At 53.1% G+C, this 13,211-nt stretch overlaps 1 protein-coding gene across 1 annotated transcript in view; it reads right to left on the bottom strand.

Annotated features, from left to right (window-relative positions):
• DOCK4 (dedicator of cytokinesis 4) overlaps positions 1 to 13,211 on the bottom strand; it is a 205,482-nt gene that overhangs the window by 97,353 nt on the left and 94,918 nt on the right. The window contains exons 2-5 of the mRNA XM_079786817.1: positions 8,711 to 8,794; positions 7,410 to 7,450; positions 5,194 to 5,249; positions 667 to 763 (exon numbers count right to left, since the gene is read on the bottom strand). Of these exons, the coding sequence (XP_079642943.1) occupies positions 667 to 763; positions 5,194 to 5,249; positions 7,410 to 7,450; positions 8,711 to 8,794 (278 nt within the window). The remainder of the gene's footprint in view (positions 1 to 666; positions 764 to 5,193; positions 5,250 to 7,409; positions 7,451 to 8,710; positions 8,795 to 13,211) is intronic.

Below are 13,211 nucleotides of genomic sequence, written 5' to 3'. Positions count from 1 at the left end.
GGGAAGGCCGGACCAAGAGGAAACTCAGCTTGGTTCCCCCCAGACGAGGCAGCGAGCGGGTCTGGGTCCATGACCCGATACCACCTAGGCCAGTGATGGGCAACCTTTTGAGCTTGGGGTGTCAAACTTCACCAAAAAACTGAGCATAACTCGGGTAGTGTGTCACTTTGAGGAAAAAACATTATTTCGCAAATGTTTCATCCTCGGCATGCGGCCGCCTCAGTGGCCGCGTGTCATCAGAAATGGCTACGCGTGTCAGTGCTGACACGTGTCATAGGTTCGCCATCACTGAGTCCTACGCTGTCGTTCCTGTAAGTCTCCTGCTGAGTATTTAGGAGGCACTGACCCGAGCAGTTCGAATAGTTCCATTTCCCATGCTAGTGTCACACACGATGCAGTTTTAAGTAAAATAATACTGAATTTTAGATCCTTCCCAACACGTCCTCTTCACCCCCCAGGAGACCTGCGCTTCCTTTGCCGAGACCCAGCACGGAGCCCTCGGGGTCTGCCACCGCGACTTTGCTTCTCGGGACCCCAGGAAGATGTCTTCCCCCGCCCTGGCCCCCGACGCCCGGAGGGACTGACAGCGGGTGCCCGGTGCCAGCCCAGGCTCCCCTTGCTCAGGCGTCTCTGAAAACCATCGCCTGGCCGGGGAGAGCCACCTACCACATACAGCTGCTTCCACAGCGTGCCCCAGTCCCGCAGCGTCGAGGTCATTTCTGTGATGACGGAGTCTTCGGTGGGAATGACCATCTCAAACTGCCTGTGACGTTCAAAGAGAAAAACACAGCACACGGGCAAGGTCAGGGACAGCGTTTCCTCCGGGGAACACGAACGGCACACCGGGCAGGAAGCCGCCTGGCGCTCCTGGTTCTGCCGACGGCGACCGGGATCAGATGCTGAACTGGCGTGAGGAAGGCCACGTGGGTTACGGCGCCACATCCCCGAGCGGCCAGCCACGCTTCCGGGTGGGGTGGGAGGAGCGCGGGGAGAGAGGAGGAATGCCGGAGAGCTCTGCTCCGGCCACAGCCCTCCCCCTCCCCGGCCCCGCCCCCCTCACCTGCACCCTGAGGTCGCCAGCTCACCTGGCCGGGAGGTGGCTTTGCTTCCTGAGCCCCAACCAGGGCCGAGGGAGAAACAGGCTCACCTGAGGCCCAGCACGGGAGGCTGCGAAGTCCAAGCCCGCTCAGTGTCTAAGGAGCCAGACACCAGGTACCGACCCAACTCTCACCTGAGGTCACTACCACTCGTCATTGTCTGTACACGGGGCCATGACAAGGACTGGTTTTAACTATTAGGAATGTTATAGTTCATTGTAACACTTCTTAAGGGCTTAGCCGTTAGAGATAGTGGGATGTGCATGCAGAATGTCCCTCGCTATGATCGGGGCCATACAGTCTCCCTATTTCTTCTCTATAAATCAGAAACTATGCTTGGGAAGGAGTCAGCCCGCTATCCAGTAAGGCGAGGACAGCGGTCCCGCGCTGGGTAGATGCATAAGAAAGAGGAGGGGGGAAACCAGAGACTTAATTTGTTCCCTCTACACACAATAACCTTTTTTTTTTTTTTTGCCTCAAGTTTCTTTATCAGATTCTTTCCATTTTTATGCAGGTTAAAATGGTTAAGTGGCCATTACTACTGCTTCTCAAAAGAATGCTTCAGAGTATATACACTGAGTGGCCATATTATTATGATCTCTGAACACACAATAATCTGGCCACTCGGGGTGTGTGTGTGTGTGTGTGTGTGTGTGTGTGTGTAGAGGCCCGGTGCATGAATTCGTGCATGGGTGGAGTCCAGCCAGCCTGGCCAGGGGGAGGGGACATGGGCAGTTGGCCGGCCTGCCTGCTGGTCAAACTCCTGGTCGAGGGGACAATTTGCATATTAGCCTTTTATTATATAGGATATACACTGAGTGGCCAGATTATTATGCGTTCAGAGATCATCATAATCTGGCCACTCAGTGTAACGGGGCTTATTTTCTTCACTTGAGCTTTTTCCCAAGATCAGCATCTCATACATACAAGGTAGCAGCGTATCAGACACAGAACCATGTGGTCTGGAGGAGCAAGAGACCGTGGCTTCTTAGCGTGAGGCTAACACGTGCTCTAGAGCTGTGTCCCACGTACAACTGTCTTCTGTCAAGTCCTCTTGGCAGTGAGTATGGGCACTGAAGTCTTGCCTTGCCCCCTTCCCCAGCACGGCCTCACCTCCACGTGCCATGCTGCTGCTGAAGCACCAGCCCCGGGAACACTTCCCTCCCTGCTAGGGGGTCGCCGCAGCTGAACAGGTGACGCTGGGATTTGCCACTAGAAATAAAGTCAACAATAGCCCACGCACTGTGACATGCACAGACCCTTCATCGAGTCTCTATGTGACATTTTCCAAAGGTGGGGCATTGGTTCTGCTCATGAAGTGGCAGCTGGGATGGACATGCTGGACACTGAGAGAGAGATGACACAATGACTGGTGGGAGGTGAAGGAGGGAGCAGCCTGTCTCCAGGGAAACTCGACATCCTACGTGACCTTTCGCAGGTGGCCTGACCGCGCAGGAATGCGGCACGCAGAGCGGCCTCGCTGCTCACAAACTGCGATTCAGCCTAAGGACCCCCGTCCGTCCTGCAGGCCTCGCTGCTCACAAACTGCGATTCAGCCTAAGGACCCCCGTCCGTCCTGCAGGCCTTAGGCGGCCCGGGAAAGAACGGAACAGCAATTCAGGCTGCAGGACGTTGATTTGGGTTTGTTCAACCAAAATGTAAATTTTCAAGCACAAAATTGCCACTTTAGGAAAAGCAGCTGTTTCCTGTTAATTACACCCAAATCAACATCCGAGTGGCCTGCATGAGCAGTTGCCCCTGGAGTTGCACTCTGTTCGGTTGTCCTGAGGGGACTTGGCAGCTAGTCCATGCCGGTGGCCCCTTAGGCTGCTGGGCCCCGAAGATGGGACAGGGGACATCAAACGCCAGGAGGTCCCTCTCGGGAACGCAATCCCCTGGAAAGACGGGTTCAGCGATGTGTTCAGGCTCAACTTCCGCTTCCTGCCACCAGTCCCAGAACCTAGGGTTCCAATTCCAACCATGTGCTTTAGCAAACAGATGTTGGTTCTGCCTCAGCGTTGTCCTGGCGAATGCCCATCCTGCCCATGTCCGGGGGAGAACCCACCGCCAACCAAGTCTTAAAGGGAACCCAACTCTGAGTCCCTTTACCTACATGTGCTCTTCCTCAGGGCTCAGGGAACAGGGCCATGTATGAGACAGCGACAAACCAGGACCAAAAGCAATAATAATGAGTAAAAGAAGGCACATATTGGAATGAAAACGATGGCCCACCCTAATCTGCTTTGAGAGGCAGGACTCCTACGGGGCCACAGTCATTGTCTTTGTTGGCATCTCTCCTTTCTATCCCTCGTTCAGAGTGTGAGATGGGGGTCGGGGCCCTGCCCTTAGCTCTGGACAACTGAGGGAGGTGCAGGGGCGGGGGGGGGCAGTGTCTGGGATAAAGGTCGCACAGAGGCCTGGCTGCACAGGTCTGCCATGGTGGATCCTGTCTGGGACCAGGTAAGAGACCTTGGGGTTTGCACACTGCCCAGCCCAGCTGTGGGGCAGCCAGGGCAGAAGAGAGAGGAAGCTGGATGGTCTCCTGGTTGCCTTGAGTGCTGGGCAGCGCCCAACCTCGCCAGGCGGGAGAATTCCCGAAGGACCAATCACTCTGCCGACTCATTCCAGTGGATCGTGGCTACACGGCATTTCTGAAGGGCACACCTCAATGACAAGAGGAGGAGGAGTGGTAACTATGAGCACTAGAATAATGATAGTTTTCAACTACTGTTTGCAGTGATTACTACTATTACTACTACTACTAATAATAATAATCTTGCTTCAGGTAGCTAAGACATGGAGTAGAAGCATCTCCTAGTCTAGTTTTATCTCTATAGGGCACTGAAAGTGTTCATACACTCAGCCCTGAGCAGAAGGCATGTCACTGAACTGAGACTGAACGCCGTACCTTCACAGAGAGTGTGTGTAAGAACCGTCCATTTCAGTAGCATCCTTGGAATTCCTGTGGTAAACCTCAAGTTTGAGGGTCTCATTTACTACACTCCCAACTGTGCTTTCATGATGCAAAGAAATTGCTGTGGGATTTTTTTTTTTTTTTTTGCTTTAGGAAGGAAAATGTAATTCTTATAGCTGAACCTGTATTCTTTCTTTTGTCATAAAATAAAAAATACTCCCAATGATGCCAGGCATATTCCTTGTGACACTGACAGCTAATGTTTGGGTCCAAATCCACGGCCACTTCCGTGGATCTGCTCACGTTAGCCGCTTCAACGAGCAAGTCCTCCAGTTGAATCCTGTGCTATTTTATCTGACTGATCCGGGTACTTCTGAAGAGGGACCGGAAAGACGTTTTAAATGTATGAAAAGTCCTAGGTGGCCGAGGAACTCGACTGAAAAGAAATAGCCCAGAAATCATGTTCTCTGAAGTATAATAATGGCTTTGTGAAGCGGTCACCCGAGGATATGATATTATCTCTGATCAGAAAGACAGACTTAGCTGCTCGCAGTCGGTGGTGAGCCTAGGACATTCCTGGGGTTTGAGACATGACTCAGCATCCGGTGGTCTGACCACCACGCTTCCCTGCACAGCAGGAACCCAGCAAGACCCAGCCCCGCTGCTGCCGTCACCTGTGGACATGAGGACCCCACTGTGCCCGAGCGCCCTCCCTGCCCAGCACACACACACACACACACACACACACACACACACACACACACACACACACGGGCTCCTTCCCTTTCTCCTCCCACTGCCCGAGCGCGATCCCTCTTCATCACACGGCACGGGCAGGCATTGTCTTCTGTCGTTCCCAAAGCCTAAGCTGGTGGTCGGCAAACTGCAGCTCGCGAGCCACATGCGGCTCTTTGGCCCCTTGAGTGTGGCTCTTCCACAAAATACTACGGCCTGGGCGAGTCTATGTTGAAGAAGTGGCGTTAGAAGAAGTTTAAGTTTAAAAAATTTGGCTCTCAAAAGAAATTCAATCGTTGTACTGTTGGTATTTGGCTCTGTTGACTAATGAGTTTGCCGACCACTGGCCTAAGCCTTTGGTCAACACAAAGACTACGCCTTCCCGATCTCCGACTAAGCAATGGTTCTGTGCAAATCCCGCGGCTGTGAGCAGAACTCATGGCTTACCCTTTGTTCTTCACACAGGCATTTTTCAGGTGAACGTAGCTGGAAGGAAAGATACCCTGGAAGAGAAAACACGAAGGTCAGGGCGCGAGCCGTCTGTGAGGCAGGGGTGGTCTCACCGTCACATGGGAATGCCCAGCCTACCCCCAGGGCAACGTGGAATGGGGACACCATGTCGCCACCCCATCTGAGAGGCTGAATCTATCCAGTCCTCAGACCCACTCCTTTCTACTCCTCCCCGGCGTACCAAGTTAAGATCCTCTGAAACAAACATAACCAAAAAGTTAAAGCTCACTAAAAAAAATAATAATAATACTTTATGAGACAGAAATTTTAAAAAAATTTAGGAATCCTGCCTAGAAAGCACGTTCTATTGAGTTTTATAAAAATATGGCATGGGCTGAAATAAGGTTGCTTTGGGGTTGTGGTTTGTTTGGGATGTTCTTTTTCTCCTCTCCAAAACACCCGTGTGTGTATTTAAAAATACCCACTAAGGCGCCGACTGGAGCTGGGAGACCACGTGGGTAGGCAGTGCTCCGGGAGACCCCTGATGCAAAAGGCAGCAATTAATCACCCGGCGGCCGCTGCGGTGGCGCCAAATTAGCCAACGGGAGCCCGCGGCCCAGAGCTTTCACTGTAGGAACGACAGGACCGGCCCATTGTTCCTTTGTTCTCAATGGGAAACCGAGGGGAACAACGCTGTAAAAATGGGCCTCCATTTTATTGTCCATTAAATGACAATATCCCCGCAATGATCTTGTTGATGTATAATCAAATGACAAATTCAATTAAATATTTAGGAAAGCAAATGTCATTTGAATACATTATCACCACTGTGGATCCAAGGATCCCATAAAAGTTAATAAGCAAATTCTATACATACAACCGTAGGAAAGAGGTAAATAGGCTTAAAAACACTTCTTTTTCCTTCAAAATTTAAACTTGCCCTCGTACAGTAAGATTAACAGAGAAATTATAATGAATAAGGAAAAAGTCAGAATCTGAGATTAGAAGAATGACAGAAATAACAGGAGCCAAATAAATTTTTTTTCCTCAAACAAGTTCTAAACGGGTAATTAAATAATGAAGCTACATTTGCATGTGAGTAGCAGATGTCCAAAAATAACTTCCAATGAGGCTAAGTCTTAAAAAATTAAAATTGTATGCTCTTCAGTCCCTCGGGCTCTCCTTCAGAATGGCCTAAAGTAAATGAAATAAAGGGATTAAGCCAAGTTGCATCATACAGAAAAAGGTTAAAAGGCAGAAAGACTGGCAAAGGAGAAATTACACAATTTCTTATCTATAATCCTAATAAAGCCAGAATTCAACAACAACAAAAAGAACGTGAGATATAAAAAAAAAAAAAAATACTAGAGAATGGGGAAGTATGGGTGAAAGCTGGGGAGATTAGAATAAAGAAGAAAAATGTAGATATAGGTAAGGATTAGTGGCAAAATCATCAACTAGACTGGCCAGCATGGCTCAGTGGTTGAGCGTCGACCTATGAACCAGGAGGTCATGGATTGATTCCCGGTCAGGGCACATGCCCGGGTTGCAGGCTCCATCCCCAGTAGAGGTCGGGCAAGAGGCAGCCGATCAATGATTCTCTCTCATCATTGATGCTTCTATCTCCCTCTCTCTCTCCCTTCCTCTCTAAAATCAATAAAAATATGCTTAAAAAATCATAACTGCACTAATGAAAGGTGAAACGAAAATCATCACTTCCAACTACAATTCCTGGAGATTTCTGCAAATAGAGAAATGCGTCTCAGCTCCCGTCTGGAGGGGCAGAGAGATGAGCACTTTGCGGCCTGGATAAAGCAGTCTCCCCAACAACCCTCTACAGATGATACTGCAGGAAACGTAACAATAAATACCTCGCGTTAATATTTCTTTTGGAATATGTGCTCCCCCCCACCCCCGAATTTTAATTTCGCCCTCTGCAAAACTCACACTTCAAAAAGACTTTGTTTCTCTCTAATGAGCTTATTAAGGTCTTCGAGGGACACACCGCCAGCGTTACACGGGATTATCACCTGAGTAGCGCAGTTTAACTCTAATCCGAGTTCAAAGGAATTTCCAATTTATGAAAATCTGTATCTCCATTCGGCATTTCAACGCAGAGCCCCAACTGCAATTCCCACCGGGTAACGAAATAAAGTAAAATAACTGGTTTTTTAAATCCCGTAATTGTGGTTAGAAGTAACAATTTTTTTTACCTTGATATTTGGGTTTTTTAAGGCAAATCCTCTGTACCAGCCTGTGGAGAAATAATCAGAATCACATTTAAATAAACCACTGGGATATTTTTTTTAAAGCAATGATTACACGTCAATCTGCTCTTTGCTGTCTCCGGGAATCAAGGACCCGCACAAGAATGAACAGATTTCCGAATTCTCCCCGCCCGGCAGCACGGCCCCCGCGGGGCCACCGGGGAGCAGCGCTCAGCCCACAGCGCGGAGGAGCGGGCACGTCCTGAGGCCGCGGGCTGGGGGGGTGCGTCCTACAGCACCAGGTGGGTGAGCCCCGCGCCAGGAGTCCCGCCAGCGACCCTGCCGTCACTGTGCAGGGGCCAGGGCGCCGGAAACACCTCCACAAAGGACAGCATTGTCTCTCCACCACGCTGTGCCCTGACACCAACACAACGGGAGCTGGGAAAACAGCAAGCGTGAGGCCAGGTCTCCTCCACCAAGAGGGTGCGCCGTCACTCCTTCGCCAGCTCGGTGTCCAGCCCCCGCGCTCACCATCACTTCCATTCCGCAGACGGCCTGCCCCCCAACCTGCCACACGCTGATCCTTCCCCTTAAAGGGGCACATACCTTCGTTATATAAAACGAGTAAGGTTATATAGATGGCTAATATGTATGGCTAATACACAGGCCCCTATCAATACAGCAGTTTCAACGTATAGTTTCAAGGATACAAACCACTTCATTTACTGGCAGGAAATTATTTTACCATGCAACCGATGTTCTACTGAACGGAACTTTTGTGATTAATTGAATTTTCAAAAAGAAATACTTGAGCTTTGTGTTTAAATATATTTGCTCCTCGTAAGTTCTTTTTGATCAAATGTTATATTGATCTGCATGCAAAGTGGAAACAGACAAAACGCATCTGGCAGGGACTCAGAAAACGTGACCTCTTTTAAGGTGTCGATTACGGTAGACAGCGTAAATGTCCACGCATCACCCCCACCCAACACCAGGCTCCAACTAAATGGGATAGCTGTTTGGGGGAACACAATATAACCAGTAATGAACCCTCCGATGATAGAACGTCATCATATTGTAGATTCCTAATAAGGACAACAGGCTTGGAGGAAAATGAATATTTTGGGATAAACTGATGGGACTTTAAAATGTGTTCATTCTGAATGCAAGAAACAAGTCTTGTCAGAAATGGTTCGCAGTGACTCCTGGGAAAACCCAGAGGCACAGAGGGGCGGACAGGCGTATGAACTTCATGAACGGTGGAGGGAGGGCCTGTTGGCACCACTCGGTCCCAGCGGCCCACTTACCATCGCACTTCTCCAGGATCTGAACCGTGTCTCCAATCTCCAGCGACAGGCCATACGGGACGGTGCCTCGGAAACTGGCAATCACTGCAAGAAAGGGGACGCAGAGATGAAGATCATCACAGCGGGTCGGGAGCGACACTACCCTCCCCGAAACGTGCCTGAGCAGGAGACCTGACTGTGGGCAGGAAGAGCAGGAGGTCTCGTTTTAATGTTACGTATTTCTGAAGAGTTTATACACTTTGCCAGCTTCTCGGTCGAATCAAGATGAATGTCAAGGGTGTGGAATTTACTAAAGGACTTCACCCCGCGTGCTCACCGCGACGCTCCCTCCCATCCAGGGGCCTACCCCACAGTGGTGACCAATAAAGAGAGGTTCCATGGTAAGTGAGGAATGCATGTCTTATTGTTGTTAAACACAGTGATGGAAGGAGATGCCTTGTCCTCGGGCTGTGAGCTCCTCAAGAGCGGGTGCTGTGTCCACCCGCTCACTATGTCCCCAGGACCGTCACAGTCTCGTGGAGTGACCAATGGGGACGTTTTAGTTGGTAATGACTGGAGCCCTCCCCCGGGGCTAAACACGGCCACCATGCCAGGCCCACACACCCGGGCCGGCACCGTCCCAGGCCCACACACCGGGCCGGCACCGTCCCAGCCCCACACACCCGGGCCGGCACCGTCCCAGGCCCACACACCGGGCCGGCACCGTCCCAGCCCCACACACCCGGGCCGGCACCGTCCCAGCCCCACACACCCGGGCCGGCACCGTCCCAGCCCCACACACCCGGGCCGGCACCGTCCCAGCCCCACACACCCGGGCCGGCACCGTCCCAGCCCCACACACCCGGGCCGGCACCGTCCCAGCCCCACACACCCGGGCCGGCACCGTCCCAGCCCCACACACCCGGGCCGGCACCGTCCCAGCCCCACACACCCGGGCCGGCACCGTCCCAGCCCCACACACCCGGGCCGGCACAGTCCCAGCCCCACACACCCGGGCCGGCACTGCATTGGGAATGGGTGGGTGAGGGGCAGCCCTGAGCCCCCTGCTGGTTACTGAATGACAGTTCCTGAACCTTCTGCAGGGGACAGGGCTGGGTGGGAAGGCAGAGAGAAGGTGAGCGTAGCTCAGTCCAGCCCAGGCGACGCGAGGGACTTTTAGTGAGAAGCGCACAACGTCTCTCCGAGGGACACCGATGCTCGACTCAGAAAGGAGGCGACATGGGAGGAATAACAAAACTGCACCCCAACACAGGACAGACAAGAGACGGCTACTATATACCACGTGCGCTGACATCCACCTCCATTCACATCAGAAGAAAATGACAGGAGGTGCTTTCAGTGCTTGGCTCTTAAAAGACCAACATTTTGGAAGTGAACGGGAGCATTCGTCTCGGACAGGGAGACTCAGACACACCCCCAGTCCCCCAGTAAAGGACGGCCCGCTGTGGGCTGTTGTGGCAGCCCCGCGGGTCTGACAAAGATACCAACGTGCCCAGGTGGCGGGCTTGCAGATGAGTTTGAAGACCCTGGTGATCTGTAAACAAAATTAACCGCAGCAACCAAAACAGGGGGCAGAAACCACAACCCAGAGCCCACGCGAGGGTGGAAATAACCACGCAGTAACCACATCAGGACACGTGGGACAAGCACCGATTCACAGCGTCATGCTGGGCCTATCATCACGAACGACCTAGCACCGACGTGCCAGACCTGCGCATACTTCGCAGATTACTCCCCGTAGCTTTCAGACGCCCTTCTTACAAAGGGGTGACGATTTAGACATCTCATCAAGACGGCAACGTAGAACCGATGGCTGGGTCCTCAAGCGCACCCCGCCCCCCCCCCCCCCCCCCCGACCCCGCCGAAGAGCCAACTTAATCAATGAAGCGGCTGAAATAATAACTTCATGTGCAAGTGAAGGACGGGAGGGGCTCCCAGGAGAGGGGGGACGCCCGGGGGCAGGTGGGGAGACACTGGCAGGTGTGGACAGATGACGTGATCAGGCCAACGCCTTCCAAACACCACGCTTCTCGCCCTGGTCTCGGGGGAAGCACAGGCCCACGGAGGCCCCCACAACTCAACCGCCAGGACCAGGTGGCCCATCTGCTCAGGGCCCCCCGCACAGACGGTCTAATCAGGGGGACATCTCGCTCATCTTCCATCCTTCCCTATTCTCTCCACCCCACTCCCGCCCCAACCTTCGGGCAGACACAGTAGCTCTCTGACCCACGGGAGCCGTGGGGCGGGTAGGAGCCCAGCCCGGCCAGGCCTCAGGCTCTGCACAGTGGGGGGCGAGCAGGGCCTTAGGGCCATAATCGCACGGTGACTAGCCCCGGGGTGTTTGTGAACCTGGGGTCACGTGGCTCACACTTCGCAAGAAGTCCGTCTACCCCGTAACTCCCACTTCATAAATTCTCTCCGAAGCCTTTCTGCTTCCCCTCAGGGGCCATTTCTAAAGTAAAAGACATTTAGTTTATCTTTGAGATGTTAACGGCAAGTTCAGGCAGAGCACGTGCCACGGCAACAGCCCAATTGGCGCAGCCGGTGAAAATGCGCATGACCGACTCAGCACGTGTCTCTGATGGATCAACTTTCAAACCCGTCAGGGCACCAAGTTCCCTGGGGACCGCGCCCCCGTCCCCCCACTTCCCCTTTCATGAAGGAATGAAGCGGGCGCGTCCTGGGCTCCCCCCTCGCTGTGGCTCCCAGCGAACGCTGCTCCCAGGTGCCGTCCACCATCATGGACATCTGGGTTCTTGTTAGCAAACTGCTGCACTGTTTAAAGGCTATCCACCCCACCAACACACCTCATTTTTTAAATGGAGATTAAACATGGCTGTGCTTGACCAGGGTTATAAGTCTTTGTAAATATTTACCCTCTCCCCTCTTACACAATGGAACTTGCCAAACACATCAGATACGTTTTCCAAAATATCTTCAAACACAGACAGCAGCTCTGCCCAAACCAGCCACTCGGTTTCACAAGATGGTAATTAGGGACAAGCCGCTGTTTGGTGTGAATGAGATCTTGCACTTGTTTTTATTTTTCTGAGCATCACGGGCAGGCGGTGACTCAGTCTGTCCAGGAATTCCATCTGACAACGTGAATGCCTTTGGGGCTTACTCACAAAGCGGGTGCCTCCGGCATTCCCCACATTCCCGTCAACCCAGAGGGGAGTAACGGTGCCCCGGGGGGACCAGATTAGAAAGGGAGCGAGTTCAGGCAGCACAGAAAGCTTTATTTTGGGGAGAGAATCTCCAACTCCCCAAAATAACCTCCACGTATAAGATGTAAATGGAAGGCGTGAGGGCATTTAACATAATCCCAAAAGCAGAACTGGGAGCGGACACTGCTGAGCCTCCCTGCAAGTCACACTGTGGCCACTGTGAGCGTAAGAAGATACGGCTGCTGCCTCTTTTATTAGTAACTATAATTTTTAAAATTATTTTTAGGTTCTCATCGATGTCAGAGAGGAAGGGAGAGGGAGAGAGAGAGAGAGAGAAACATCAGTGATGAGAGAGAATCATGGATCGGCTGCCTCCTGCACGCCCCCCACTGGGGATCTAGCCTCCAACCCGGCATGTGCCCTGACCGGGAACCGAACCCTGATCTCCTGGTTCACAGGTACCGGGCGAGGGCCTGCATCAGCAACCAAGTCCAGTAGAAACGGCAACCAGGAAAGCTGGGTCTGAATTCCTGACCCCTGCTCCCCGCCACTTCCGCCCCCAGGTCTGCCTGTCCCCGAGAGGGCAGTGGAGGCAGCTGAGCGCAGGCCACACGCCCGCCAGCTCCGCCGAGGCTGTGGGGCTGACGACCGGGTCCGTCCTGGGTGAACGCAAAGCAGAGTCTCAGCCAGCGAGACCCCGGGTGGAGGCCACGCGGGGAGGGGAGACGGCCGCCACCACGTCCTACCATGTGGGGCACAGACGAACACCAGAGGGTGCACAGAGGCGAGAGCCGATGCCCAAAGCCCTTCTAAGGGCTCTCGTCCAAACGATCCGGACCCAGAACTCAGCATCTAGATCAGGGGCGGGGAACGACCGGCCGGCGAAATCGCTGGGTCTGGCCCTGCCAGGGCATTCGGGGTGAGTTCATCCATGTCTGACCCAACCGAGCAGGCTCACGCTGCATCGGTCATTCTGTATGGCCCGAGGACGATGTTATAAACACCCCAACGGCCTTGGCAGAAAGGAGGCTCCCACCCCCGATTCAGACGACAAAGCCAGGAGGCAGAGAAACACCTGACTTCCACGCACGAACATCTCCCACCACGGTCTACACACCGGTCTCCGCGGCCCTCCGTCCCCCGCACAGAGACCGAGTGTCTCCTGGGTTTCCGGCCCTTTCTCCCTCTGCCTGGACGACACCCTTCGCACTTGTTTAAAAATAAGGGCGCTGGGCTGGCATGTCCACCTGACCACCCGCCACGGGCATCGCTCACCCAGCAGGTCGGGTCCCACAGTCCGGTGCACGGCGCACGCTGAGCTTCCCCTGCTCTGG

This window comes from Cnephaeus nilssonii (genome assembly GCF_951640355.1).
Source record: "Cnephaeus nilssonii genome assembly, chromosome: 12".
Lineage (NCBI taxonomy): Eukaryota > Metazoa > Chordata > Mammalia > Chiroptera > Vespertilionidae > Cnephaeus > Cnephaeus nilssonii.
The sequence above is the reverse complement of the archived record's forward strand: the minus strand, read 5'-3'. Positions and strand labels throughout refer to the sequence as shown.